Below are 12518 nucleotides of genomic sequence, written 5' to 3' on the forward strand. Positions count from 1 at the left end.
TTAAATTAATTTTAAAACCAGTTATAGTCGATTTTTGGCAGTTTGTATTAAAGTAGGAAAATATTTTCTTTTTTTACTTCTGTTCTGTCTAATTATTGATTATATGTTGTGAATATTGTAAATAAACTTAAAATTGAAGCATGCAGTTTGACCTAACCCCTTAGCTTAATTAAAGGAGTAATGTCACTGTATTTTAAGACATTTTTCTGATTACTTTTAAATTGAATGAAGCCTCAAAGTAATAGTTTTCTAACATAGAAAAACAACAAAGGAGTAAAAAAAAAACACGCAAAAATAAACAAAGATGGTTTCGACTGACGAAGATTAAGACTGATAACGAACGACAAACTTTCAAAAATTGGCCAATTTTTTCAAGATGAATTGTCCGTGGGCATAGCTCCTTTAATACTTAACACAGCTAAGGTATCGATTTATTTCGTTTCCTCTTTCACGTTGAGATTTAATTGTAACCAAAAGGAGGCACGTCAGTGAAATGCCTGAGGGTGTACGTCGGAAATGGTTGTCGATACGATTCAGGCGTGCAAGGTAATGAGTGAAAAGATGTGGGTATCATGTTATGAGGAAGGATTTCACGAACCGGCGGAAGGAGGGTAGACACGCTTGGGAGGCGATGGGTGTGGTCGCGTAGTCGGTCCACGTTTGGGTTTCTTGGAACAGGTGACAAGACTGGTGCATTTGCATTTCTTGAAGTTGAAAAGAAAGGGCGATGCGACAGCGGTGAACTTTCAGGCATCATCCTTCCTGGGCTGGGTTTGAGGAATGAGGGAAGACTTGCTTTGGAAACCATCTCTACTCCCGACTTTTCGTGTTTTCGATACTTTGCTCTGCGATTCTTGAACCATACCTATTGGAAAGCCACAACATTTGTCAGAGAACTACAGATAACCGCAGGAATGGCTGCTTAAGAAGATATAGCTACTTACTGTCTAGCCGACTTTTTTTGTAACGAATTTTCATTGCTAAACTTACAGTTGGGAAATGTTAGGAATTTAGGTGTGATCTGAATTGTTTTTGCCCTTAAACAATTTGTCACATGTTCAGTCAGTTTCGAAGTCGTCAGTCCATCAATCCTTTTTTACAAATTTTGAAGTTATAGCTCATTATCTAATCTTAGAAGTCTGTGTTTCTAGTAGGCACGATTATCTCAGTTCTTTCCTTCAGCTCCACAGCAATAATATTTATTATTATACATTGGTGTCACCAGCTTGATTTTGATTGGCTATAAGCACGCAGCTAATTCTTGCTTGCTGTTTCTCTTACGTCATACTTACAGACATTAGATTTTACATATGTAGAAGTGACGTCATACCTACAGACAATAGTTTTATGCATGCAGAAGTGACGAAAGGTTGTAAGCTTATAAAAGTATATTTTGTGAGCGCTCTTGTCTTTACAAGTGCAGCTCAGGAATGTGCATAATAAAACAATTATTGGATTCGGTTTTCGCATGATAGCGATAATTATCAAGGCCTCAGTTTCTGTTATCCGCCTCAGCCTTCGGCTTCGGCAGATAATAGAAACTTTGGCCTTGATAATTATCGCTATCATGCTCAGCCTCATCCAATAATTGTTAATTAATAACTTTTATTTATTTAGCTCTTTTTGATGTAAATAAATAATTTTATATTTTTGAAATGACACATAGAACTTAAATTCTATCTGTAGCGAAATTAAAGTGCAAGCAGGGAAACTAAATTAATCGGTTGGTTTTCTTCAACGATTAGCTCCCCGTACGATTTAAGTACTAAACAGTCAGCAGGTGAATATTGAAAAAGAAGCAAAAAAGAACTTACTTACAACATGAAGTATGTAACCGTACTTAGCGGAAAGGTAAATGACTTCATCTCTTGTTCTGACTGTAAATTATATTTTATTTGCCTCGGAATTGCGAACACACGCCACGGCTTCGGGGTGATTAAGCCTATATTTGTAGTGTTTCTATTTTCTCTAGTGTTTGTTAGTATAACCAGTTGTAATGCGGAACCTTTCCAATACTACTTCTTTATTTTATTCTATTTTATTTCTGTGTGATTACAAGAGAGTATTGCTTACCTGTATTCTTGATTCTGGTAGATTGGTAAAATTAGCTAACTGCTCCCTCAAGAGTACATCTGGATAGTGCGTCTTGCTAAACGTTTGCTCCAATACTTGAAGTTGTCGAGGAGTAAAACATGTACGCATGCGTCTTGGCTTGCGTCTTCCCTTTTCCTCTTGACTTTCCAGAATGACATCTGTGTTAAAAACATTTTTGATAATTTACATTACAGTTAAATATAGTTTACACAATAACAAGAACGCCAAGGCAATCCTCATGCAATGTCAAGCTTTTGTTTTTGTTTTTGTTAAGTAGTTGTCAAGGTGAAATCTATATGTTAAAACCTACATTAACAAAACAAAAACAACTAATGTATATTTAACGAAACATGACGAGAAATCTTTTTGCTTCTTTGGTCTCTGCGCATCTCCTTTATAACTTGCACTTCTTATCGTGTGTACTTACTGGCACACCGTTCAGCCGTTTTGCATTTACCTCTGCTAAAGACTGGCAGTATAAACTCGACAAATTTTTTCCAATTTGTCGGAAATATTAAAAAAGGAAATGTTTCTGTAGCATCCATTTAAAGAGCACAATTCAAGAATTGATCCACAAACTTGGCACTTTTGGCATCTCTATTACTATATAACTGTACTTTGCTAGTGGTGTAAAACTATAACAATAACATGAAACAATGTCCCCACTGACTAAAAGACTGTGACGATTGTTCGAAAAAAATACAGAAGCACTGTAAGCGAAAATACTTTTAAAATTGCTTTAAACTATAACCATCATTAGTCTTAAGCAAACTTCGATGGTACTATGTTACAAGAAAACTAGGAGACATATCGCTTTGTGGACAGAGAATAAATGCACCATTTATTAAGAAGTCATAGATAACAACTCTGTTGCTATATTCTAGAACAAGCGAGTACTTTTTAGAACGTTTTTCAAATTCAGGTAGCTTTCTTCTCTTTTGCTTTTGCTTAGTCTATAACACATCAGCGACTGTTCGCTTTTAAAATAGAAAAAAAAAACGTCGAAGTTTTTTGTTAGTTTACTATTAAAATAAATATTATCAGGCGTAACTAATGGTGGATATAAATGGGAAAGCTTTCGAGAGTGACCTTTACTTTCCATTTCCTTTGTACATTCACCGACAAGTAACAATGTTTTGAAGCTCTCAAAGCAATGTATGACATTGCGTAGCTTACAGTAATTTACCTATATAACTCTACTTGTCCTAATAAAACATGATGTAGTTTACTGATGATGTCAAAGGTCCATGAGGACCTATCATATTATGTGGGCCTATGCCATTAACATGGATTTTACAAGACCTCTTATCACACAGAAACATGTAAAAATCAGCGGAGTTTTGTCAATCTCACTGATTTCCCCTGTCTGATATTAGTGGAGCTAAAGTGATATGCGACCTCATGATTCGTTTTGAAGCACTTAGCCATGACCCAGTAATTGGTGTCATTTCCGCCGTGAAGGCTTCCTTCCAAAGTAATTAATCATTTTGCAACTTTAGGGAAACTATTAGGGCACGTACAACACGTCGAATTGTACTCGGCGCCTTATTTGTTAAGCTAATCGCGTCGCCGACAGGCAACTGTCGCTCTTTTGACAAATTGTTTTTCGTGTAGGATTTGATGGAATTAGTACTCCACCTACGTTTGTTGAAGTCACATAGTATTGCGCTTCCTGTCCTTTCTGGTTAAGTTTAGCACGATTCATTTAAACGTATTCGGCGAGTTTCGAAAATTAGACTTAACTGGAGACAATCACTTTTTCAACCTGTTTGACATTCTTGTCGCAAAACTTGTTTGTGCATCACTACCCAGTATATGCATTGGTATCCCGGTTTTTCAAACCTCCAAGAGAAACCTGAAAAATTGATTCGAAAAATCGAATGTAAAATTGCAGTGCTTGACAAAGAGAAGGGAAATGACGTTTAGTTCGAGTTATCGGTAGGCTCTAGAAAACGGTGGCTCGGGAGATTGGGTTTCCAGTGTATTGATTCTTAACTGCTCGCACGAAAAGAGAGGCCTTCGCCAAATAGTTCAGTAGTTAAACACGTGATAAAAAAGGCTTTCGGTTTAGCAATCTTTTAAACGAGCATATAAAACGAGCTTAGTAAAAAAGAAAACCTCATTATAGCTATAGTTAAAGGCAGAGACATTAATACATTAATGCGTTGAATAGTTCACTGTCTTACAAAACAGAATAGCCATTTGTAAGAATGTGAGCACCTTCTCAGTGTAATACAAAACAGAATTAATTACCAGTTGAATGGATGCGGCAGAGTTCTTTCCTCTTTACCGAAGGAAAAGCAACTTCCATGCACGTCCTTCGCCAAGTACTAACTTCCATTTGACGTTTTTATAAATAAATGTAACTGAAGAGGTCTGACACTAAAGTTAGTTGAGTGACGATGATCAGTAGATTGCCTCGCCTTAGCTTTGGTGTTTTCACGTTCCACGGTTGGCTTAAGTGGGAGCTAACTCCTCGCTGAGAGGACAAATAACTCATCCAGAAGGTGACAGAGTTAAAGTAATCTACATCTTTTCGCCTGAGGGCCTCGCTGCTCTGTTTGCAGTTAGGGGTCCGTATTATTGACTTACCGCCCATATGCTGACTGTCAATGATTTTACAAGAATAAACCAAGAAAAACATGCGAGTAGGAACTTTTAAAAGGAATTCACATAAATCACATTTGGACGAAATTTGTATCATACAGCTATCTGTGCTGACATTTTGATCTCGAGAGGACGTGAACTGCAGTTGTCTTTTCCAAAGACAAATAGTGTTAGCCCGTGTTAGCCCCATATTTTGGATCCAATTAAAGTAAAAGCACTGTACTGAAAACTATACCTGCACGCAAAGTTAATAACTTGGCCATTGTTACGATTAAATTACTGTTGATTTATGATTTCTTTTCTGTGAAGAAAACTGTTGTAGAAAAAAAAAAAAAAAAAACTAATAAATACTGAAACAATACGAAGAAGGAACGAAATTTGTTTTTTGTTATTTGGTGGACTAAAACTTTGGTAGTATGTATTATTTGACCCCTTTCAGAAAATACCTTGCCCTTATTTGATGCACCGTGCTGTTAAACAGATGTCGCTTGAAGACAAGTAAAGCCGGGCTAAAGACTTCACACAGTTTTCGTTTCAATCTACTCTTCCGTATAGTCATACGACCTGATAAGGTCAGACCAAAAAGAAATAAATGAAGATTAACATTGTGACCTGTAAAGTAGAAATCGTTTTGCAATGAAGTAGATTGAATGTAGTATTAACAGATGCTGCCCTAATTAACATGCCACCCTTTTACAATAATTCAATACCGGATCCCAGAAACGTTTCGTTTACTCGGGGAATTTAGCATTGCTTTCCTTTCTGTATCAGTTATAGGAAGAATTAATTCCTAGTGGAGTAGGGCTACCAAAAACAAGCGACCACCCAAAATACCTAGGCGAGTAAACAAGGCGCCTGAGCATGTCATCACAGATTAACCCTTCACGACTTTTGGAGCCGCAGAAGACAGCTCGAATGGAATGCCAAGTTGCTAAGTCGTAAATGCGACGCAAGGCGTTCTTACAAATACACACGCCAGCCAAGAAAACAAATTTGCGGCTTAGCAGCTCGCGCCCTACTGGACGACGAGAGAGTTTTTCAGTATGTAAGAGAACACTTGCATGCATGCGTGCACGAAGTCCTTCATGCCGAGCATGAAGGTGGAATCTATTTTAAGAAGTGAAACAGAATGGTCACAATTCTCAATTTTTTGCCCTTAAAATTAACATCAATTCATATTAACTTTGGAGGTGCTTTTTCTTGTAAATAAAGTTAAAAGCATACATTCTTTTTGCCCTTTACTGCTTAGAGTGCCAAGGCAACACATGTGATATAGTCAGTGATATTTTCGGGTGGGTTAAACGTTAGAAATTATAATAGTTTTACATACATCTTTGCGCAACAAATTAGAAAACGTATAACAAAAAAAGTAGCAAATACAGTACAAGAGTAAATTCCTTATAAAAATGTTCTATGTACACCGAAGTCGAATGACACAAAAACTCCTACAAGTCCGTACAAAATCAATGAGTTTAAGTGGCCTTCGCTCCATTGAATTGTATAAACAGTAGTTTGCCTGCAAAGTCAATTTTCTGTTCATCGAGTCTGAAGGAAATGTTTGTGATGGGAAGCCTCTTGGCCTCTCCTTGCTTTAGCACAAAGTAACTAGCATGGAGACAGTAACATAAATAAAAAAACATAAATTGAGAATACCAAACATAATTAGGTGTGAGTAAATTTACTAGCAAGTCGTTTAGTTATAAACAAGAGCACCGATTCGAACCGATGTTCCCACTATATACACCTTTCGTTTATTGGCCAAGCTTTTCAAACGAAGTAAACTTATTGTGCGCGAATAAAATAAATAAACCTAACATTTGTTCAAGGCACGATATTGCAGTGTTTTTTGTACGTCAGCAACACAAGAGAAAGAAACGATTAGATGAAAATTATACGAACGCCAGTTTACCTCTGAACAATTTCCGTAACGCACATTCTTAGAGCTTATTCAAGCAACGTGGATAAACCAAAACAATTTTAAGTTGTAAGGAAGAGGGTAAAGCTTTGAATATGGTAGCGATGAAAAATCATAAGATTATTCAAGTCTTTTCACTGAGGAAGATAATTATAGGGGACGCTTCGTCTGTAATTTTACTGTCCGCGACAAACAGGATGTCGACAAAATATACAGTAGCTGTCTTCCTTTGGTCTGACATGAAAATTACTCTAGTTTAAGTTTGGGATTGCAGCTCGTGTCTTCAGAGAAGAAAGTTTGGAAATTACGAGTTTAACCTCTAGGGAACTCACACTACTGGAAACTAATTTAGAGTACTAACACTTATCAGTCGATTATTAGGTTCTAAACTAACAATCATCATACCACAAAAGTGTTTTATTGGCTGCAAAAACTAAAACTTTAACTCTCCTTGGCCTCAAGCAATTATGATACCGGTTCGAGCGCTAGATTGCCACATAGGAACATCATGTTTAGTGATTTAGTCGAGACACTTCTATAAATGAAGACGCAAATTACACGCATCTCCGAGAACTCGGAGCGGATGTATGCGCTTCTTGGAACATTAAGTTTGATGTCAAATTAATGACGACGAGATTCTTCTTAAAAGAAAGAACTTACCGTCAGAAAACGTTCTTATTCGCCTGCATGTTTGTTTCGTAGCTTCGCCTCGAATGAAGCCACACGGTGGACATGGTCCGGTAAGCGGCTAAGAGAATGACACTGATCCCTCCATTTTGCAAGGTACCAGACACATTACGTTACAGAAAGGAGGCTTCTCCACCAAATCACGAATTTCTCAAAAAGGAAGGATTAGGCCAGTATCATTTTAACTAAAACATCACCAGTTCGCGAACAAAAGACACCCGAGAAGGTACAAGTGTCGTTGGGCGTTCTCTTGCCCGCGTCTAAATGACAACAAACCCATCATTGTCGTCGCATTTGCGCATTTCTCTTTTAACATGGCACAGGTCAATAAAAAAGTGACCCTGTCGCCTCAAGAAATAAAAGCTTAAAGTTTGCAAGCAAACAATAACATTGACACGTAAAAATAAATGAAAAATGAGGGCAAACCTGCTAAGCGCTCAGCTAAAGACATGGGTGCTGGTGAAAGGCGCACGGGCTGGTGTATCTTGACACTGTTGAAGTGACCTCGATTAGAAGCGTAACTATCGTGCCGTAGGATACTCGTAATGTTAAATGGTGAATATTTAGTTTCCATGCCAGCTGACTACCAAATTAAGAAAAGGAACCCTGGAGGAAGGATCAGGAACCGCAAATGAGACTGCACTGAAATGTGCCGTCAATTTCAACAGTCTGGAATCCTTTTATCTTCCGAAACTGGGAGGGTCCTGTTGTTTATCAGGAAGTAGATATAATCGACCTTGAAACACATTCACCTCGCGTTGTATACACACTTACAATCACGAGTACCTGATAATTATTTTCGCAAATTCTTTTTACGAGCTACGGCCGACGCAAAGTTGTATTGCATCTAAAAGATAAGAAACGCGGCAAATGTGTACCCGTATTAATTTGTACCAGTGTGTTATGTATGTCAACTCTATGGAGTGGCGTATCTTTTCTTTTGTAAAACCCAGTTCATTTGCGATATTTATAGCCCTTGACAGAAAGTTTGCAAACTATTTTGGTTTCCGCCATCATACCAAAAAAATTGGCGTATATTCAGTGTACCGATTTCAGTTTTATGGCAACAGCTGTCAATTTCCTTTTAGCAGCTTATAAATCTTCACATTTTTAAGAGTTACACAGTCATGCCATTTTGTCCAACTAAAGTTTTCATTTTACATGCACTTTCTTTTCCAGGAAAAAAAAGACCTTTTCAAGGTCATATAGAGGTGATTTTCTGTGTATTTATTGAGCCTCTTTGGAGGGGAGATGTTTTAAGTGTCTTCTACGAGTACGGAGCTGTCATTGATGGATGGTAAGTTAATTTCTATAATTACTGCCCCCCCTAAAGGTGGTGAGTGGCTTTGTTCTTTTCTTCTAAAAAAGTGCCGAAGAAAATTCACTTGTTTTTTTTCGTTGAGTGAGTAGCTTCTCAGTTGGAGGCTGGGCAGGGCTGGCAGAGATGATGTACGGACTATTTTGAATGTATCAATGCACCGCCCTCGTACGATCCTGGACCTTCGTGGTCTGCGCGTCCTAAATACTGCTTGTAAAAGTTCTTAAGGTTGAGTCATGAGCCATCTCAGGAGGCATAGGTCAATAAAAAAAACATTTATTTAACTTTTTAAAGACGACCTTGCACCCGCTTATGGGGCTTATGTTTTCCATCGAAGTGCAGGGCAAAGCGTGTTGCAATTTGACCTATTTTTCACCGCGTGAGTTATTGGGCTTTCGTAATTCTTCCGGAGTCGAAGATGCTACACTTGCAAGAAAGTGAATAATTTGTACTTTAGCAAGTTAACCTTTACGGACCTTAACACAAAAGCGAACACATTTTATAATGTTCTCGTCTCTAATCGTTTTCATGTTCAACTAAAAGCTAGCCATAAAGTTGACACTGACAGCTGAAGAAAATTAATTACTGTCAATTATAAGGGCTGAGGCTTCCCGTAAATATTTTCCCTTGGTTCCTTAAGTATTCTTGCGGTTCAAGGACGCACGAACTTTCAAAAATAGGATTAGGAAATTGTACATTCATCTTTGAGCCATGTAACAACTTCATGAATCCTCTTTGAAGATAATCTGCTAAGCACACAATAATCATTAATCAAATCCGGGCAAAATTCCTCACCATTCAGAATAAATCTTCACGTTCACGCATACTGTTTGGCTAAACTAGCGAGCATATTTGATTACAAAACGCGTGGATTTTACTGCTTAGTTTACTATAAAGTTTTAAAAAAGTTGTAACCCATGTCCATGGAGATACGTTTGTCAACTAAGATTAAGAAAAGATCTTTGTAAGCCTTCATCTGCTCCGCAAAATTCCTACTTATCCTTCCGTTCATCACGACTTTCGCGAGATCATGAAACAAATTTCAAGTTAATACGATTAGGATATAGCTTCCATTTGTCACATGCTAGCATGTGTCAAAACGAACTGCAGGCTCCATACTTTGCACATGTCAAAGGTAAACGTACACGAACATCTTCACCAATATTCAGCAACGGATTAGATTAGATTTATTATTTATTTCATAAACAACCGTGGGTGCCGTTGTTTTTGTTTTTCTTTAGCTGCCGCCGTGTTCTCCATTACTCACACTGCGCTGATTGATTGAAACATTTAATTACTTCGGTTTTGTTCTTCTGAAAAGAGCGTAGTGGATATAACCGAAAATAAACCAAGGAATGACCAAGGATTGTACATAGACGATACTAACACATAAAACAAGAAATGTTGCATCCTTTGGCCTGCTCCTCGAAAATACCCTGGTATGTTGAGGGTGGAAGGGGGGGGGGGGGGGGAGAAGGGGTTGAAGAGACTAGGGGCTCGGGCGGGGATGGGAGGCGGTCAAATTACAACCTACATATCAGTGTTTTCTTTGGTATTTCTCTCTTTTACTCAAAGATCTCATTTGCTCTAAAATCCGTGGGGACGAAAAACAAAATACAGTAAAACCTCCACTAACGCTACAACGGTAAGCATTTTTCGGCCCGACCATGTGCCGATCCATGAACTTTACTCTTGGATGAAACCTCTCCACGACGGACGATTGATTTTGTACCAGGGCAGCAGTTTTAGAGAGGTTCAACTTAGTAAATCTTTGAACCAAGGAGTATAAGTGTCATCGTCCGCGTGAGGGTAGTTTTGAAAAGAATCGTTGTTGGTGACAACAACAGTTCTTTTCAAAGCTACACCCACCCGGTCGATCACACTGTACGAACTAGAGGTTCAACTGTTAAACAATGGTTCTTTTTAATGTTGTTTTTCTCAAACTGTATTACATGTACTCCGGCCAAATTGTCCATGCTGTTCTTCGTGATGATCAATTCGTCTTAATACAACATAAACTTCTTGTAACAGTGCGATTCCTGCATGGCAATATTTACAATAGTTATTTGCTTTGCGTTTTTTGGGTGGACTGGTCTTGAATTAGAAGAGAACTGAAAGGTGTTGGTGTGGCCGTAACCAATAGGTTGAGTGTGAAACTAGAGACATAATCTTTGTTGGAAAAAGATACGACTAATTAATGATTATAGTAAACCTGTTCTTCAAATTGTAAAATAGAACACGCAGGTTTTGAGAGCACTTGCGTAAAATTCTATACCATTGATTCTCTTATGTCACTCTCGCATTTGCTGACAAATGCACCTCATCACCCCACCCAGCGTGGGAGTTGATATTTTATTGTATCTTTCTTAGTATAAACTCGTGTGGGTGAGCGCGCGTTTATGTATTGGCAGGCTTGAATTGCATCAAAGTAGACCAAAGTAGGGCAGATGCGACTACGACGAGACATTTAAACCCTGCCCTGCCATGATATTATTTTTGATGTTTTTTTAATTAATCTACCTTATTACATGAAATTTTGGCGTCACGTTAATTTAGCGATTTTAAAAAATCCGTATTTAGCGACACTTTAATTTGGCGATTTTTCGTAAATTTTGCAAGATAAGTCACTTAATTTTAGCGATTTCACAAGCTGAAACTATTTTGCGAATTAAGGTAAGGTATTCAAAACTTTTGCGATGACAATAGAACATGTAAAAAAATTATTAATCGTTTGTCTCATGATGTGCGTAGTCACTTGGTGATTCATATCACAAGTGACTACACTGTTGTTACTATCTACTGACCAGATGACTGAAATGTATACACGTAGACATCCGATACACGTCATAATCGACCGTAAAATAGCGTGATCGTGTGGGACGGACCAGATGGCGGAATTTCATATTATACTCACTTTAATTTAGCGATGATTTAAATTTAGCGACACTTAATTTTGGTGCATTTTAATTTAGCGATTTTTTGAAAAATCGCTAATATCGCTAAATTAAAGTGTCGCCAAATTTTCATGTAATAAGGTACCACTTTTTCGTGAAAGTTACTGAAAGTTTTGACAATGGAAGATACACATGTAATTACTTTGGAACCCGTGCAATATATATCCTCTTCTGTTATTTATTTTTGTGATGGAGATATAATTTTCTTGTCAGCAGCTACAACAAAGTGGTGTGGCACTTACAAGAGCTAAAAAATAATAACAGTAAAATAGAAATAAAACAAAGTAGGAACAAGGGGCACTGCAACAACAGGTATAAATAGCAGAAATTAAAGAACTACTCTACAAAATCTTATCGAGGTACAAATAAAGTCGACATATGCGCTAGCTTTCAGCCTGTAAGCGTCCGTCCACTATCCTTGAGAAAATCGATTTTCTTAAGGAGAGTGCACGGGGGGTGGATAGGCTTGTCCTCATTATGCTTGTAAAATGCTAGAAAGCTGCTCACAGGAATGCCAAAAAGGTGCTAAAAAAATTGCCAAAAATCCAGAGTTGCTACATAAATTTCTTGACATTTTTATGTAAACGTTAATTCAAAGTTTTGCTTTAGGTCAATAAAAACAAATAGCTTGAAACTTAGCTTTAAGGATTTGCGCGAAAAAAATGGGCAAAATTTAAGGACACTCCTAACTTCTAACGAAACGGAAGAAAAAAACGTTGTTAAGTGACATTCAAGAAATTTGCACTAGTTTTTATACCTAATCGTACCTTTTTGGTACGCTTCGGTAGCATATCAGGCGAGTTTGGTCGAGCCATGGTTCGTATTTTGGCGAGACGCAGTCGAGCCAAAATACCCATGGCCAGACCAAACGAGCCTGATATGCAGCCGAAGCGTACCAAAAAGGTACGATTAGGTATTAACCGTACCCAAATTCAGCCAAAAA

At 37.8% G+C, this 12518-nt stretch overlaps 1 protein-coding gene across 1 annotated transcript; it reads right to left on the bottom strand.

Annotated features, from left to right (window-relative positions):
• Nucleotides 1-285: 285 nt before the first annotated feature.
• On the bottom strand, nt 286-4963 carry LOC144654227 (paired box protein Pax-6-like). Its single transcript, XM_078514317.1, has 3 exons — nt 4348-4963; nt 2074-2252; nt 286-865 (listed from the first exon to the last, which is right to left on the bottom strand). The coding sequence occupies exons 1-3, from the start codon at nt 4433-4435 to the stop codon at nt 461-463; spliced, it is 672 nt and encodes a 223-aa protein (XP_078370443.1). The 5' UTR covers nt 4436-4963; the 3' UTR covers nt 286-460.
• Between the last annotated feature and the right edge of the window lie 7555 nt (nt 4964-12518).

This window comes from Oculina patagonica, chromosome 5 (assembly GCF_052425735.1).
Source record: "Oculina patagonica isolate OP01 chromosome 5, crgOcupat, whole genome shotgun sequence".
Taxonomy (NCBI): Eukaryota; Metazoa; Cnidaria; class Anthozoa; order Scleractinia; family Oculinidae; genus Oculina; species Oculina patagonica.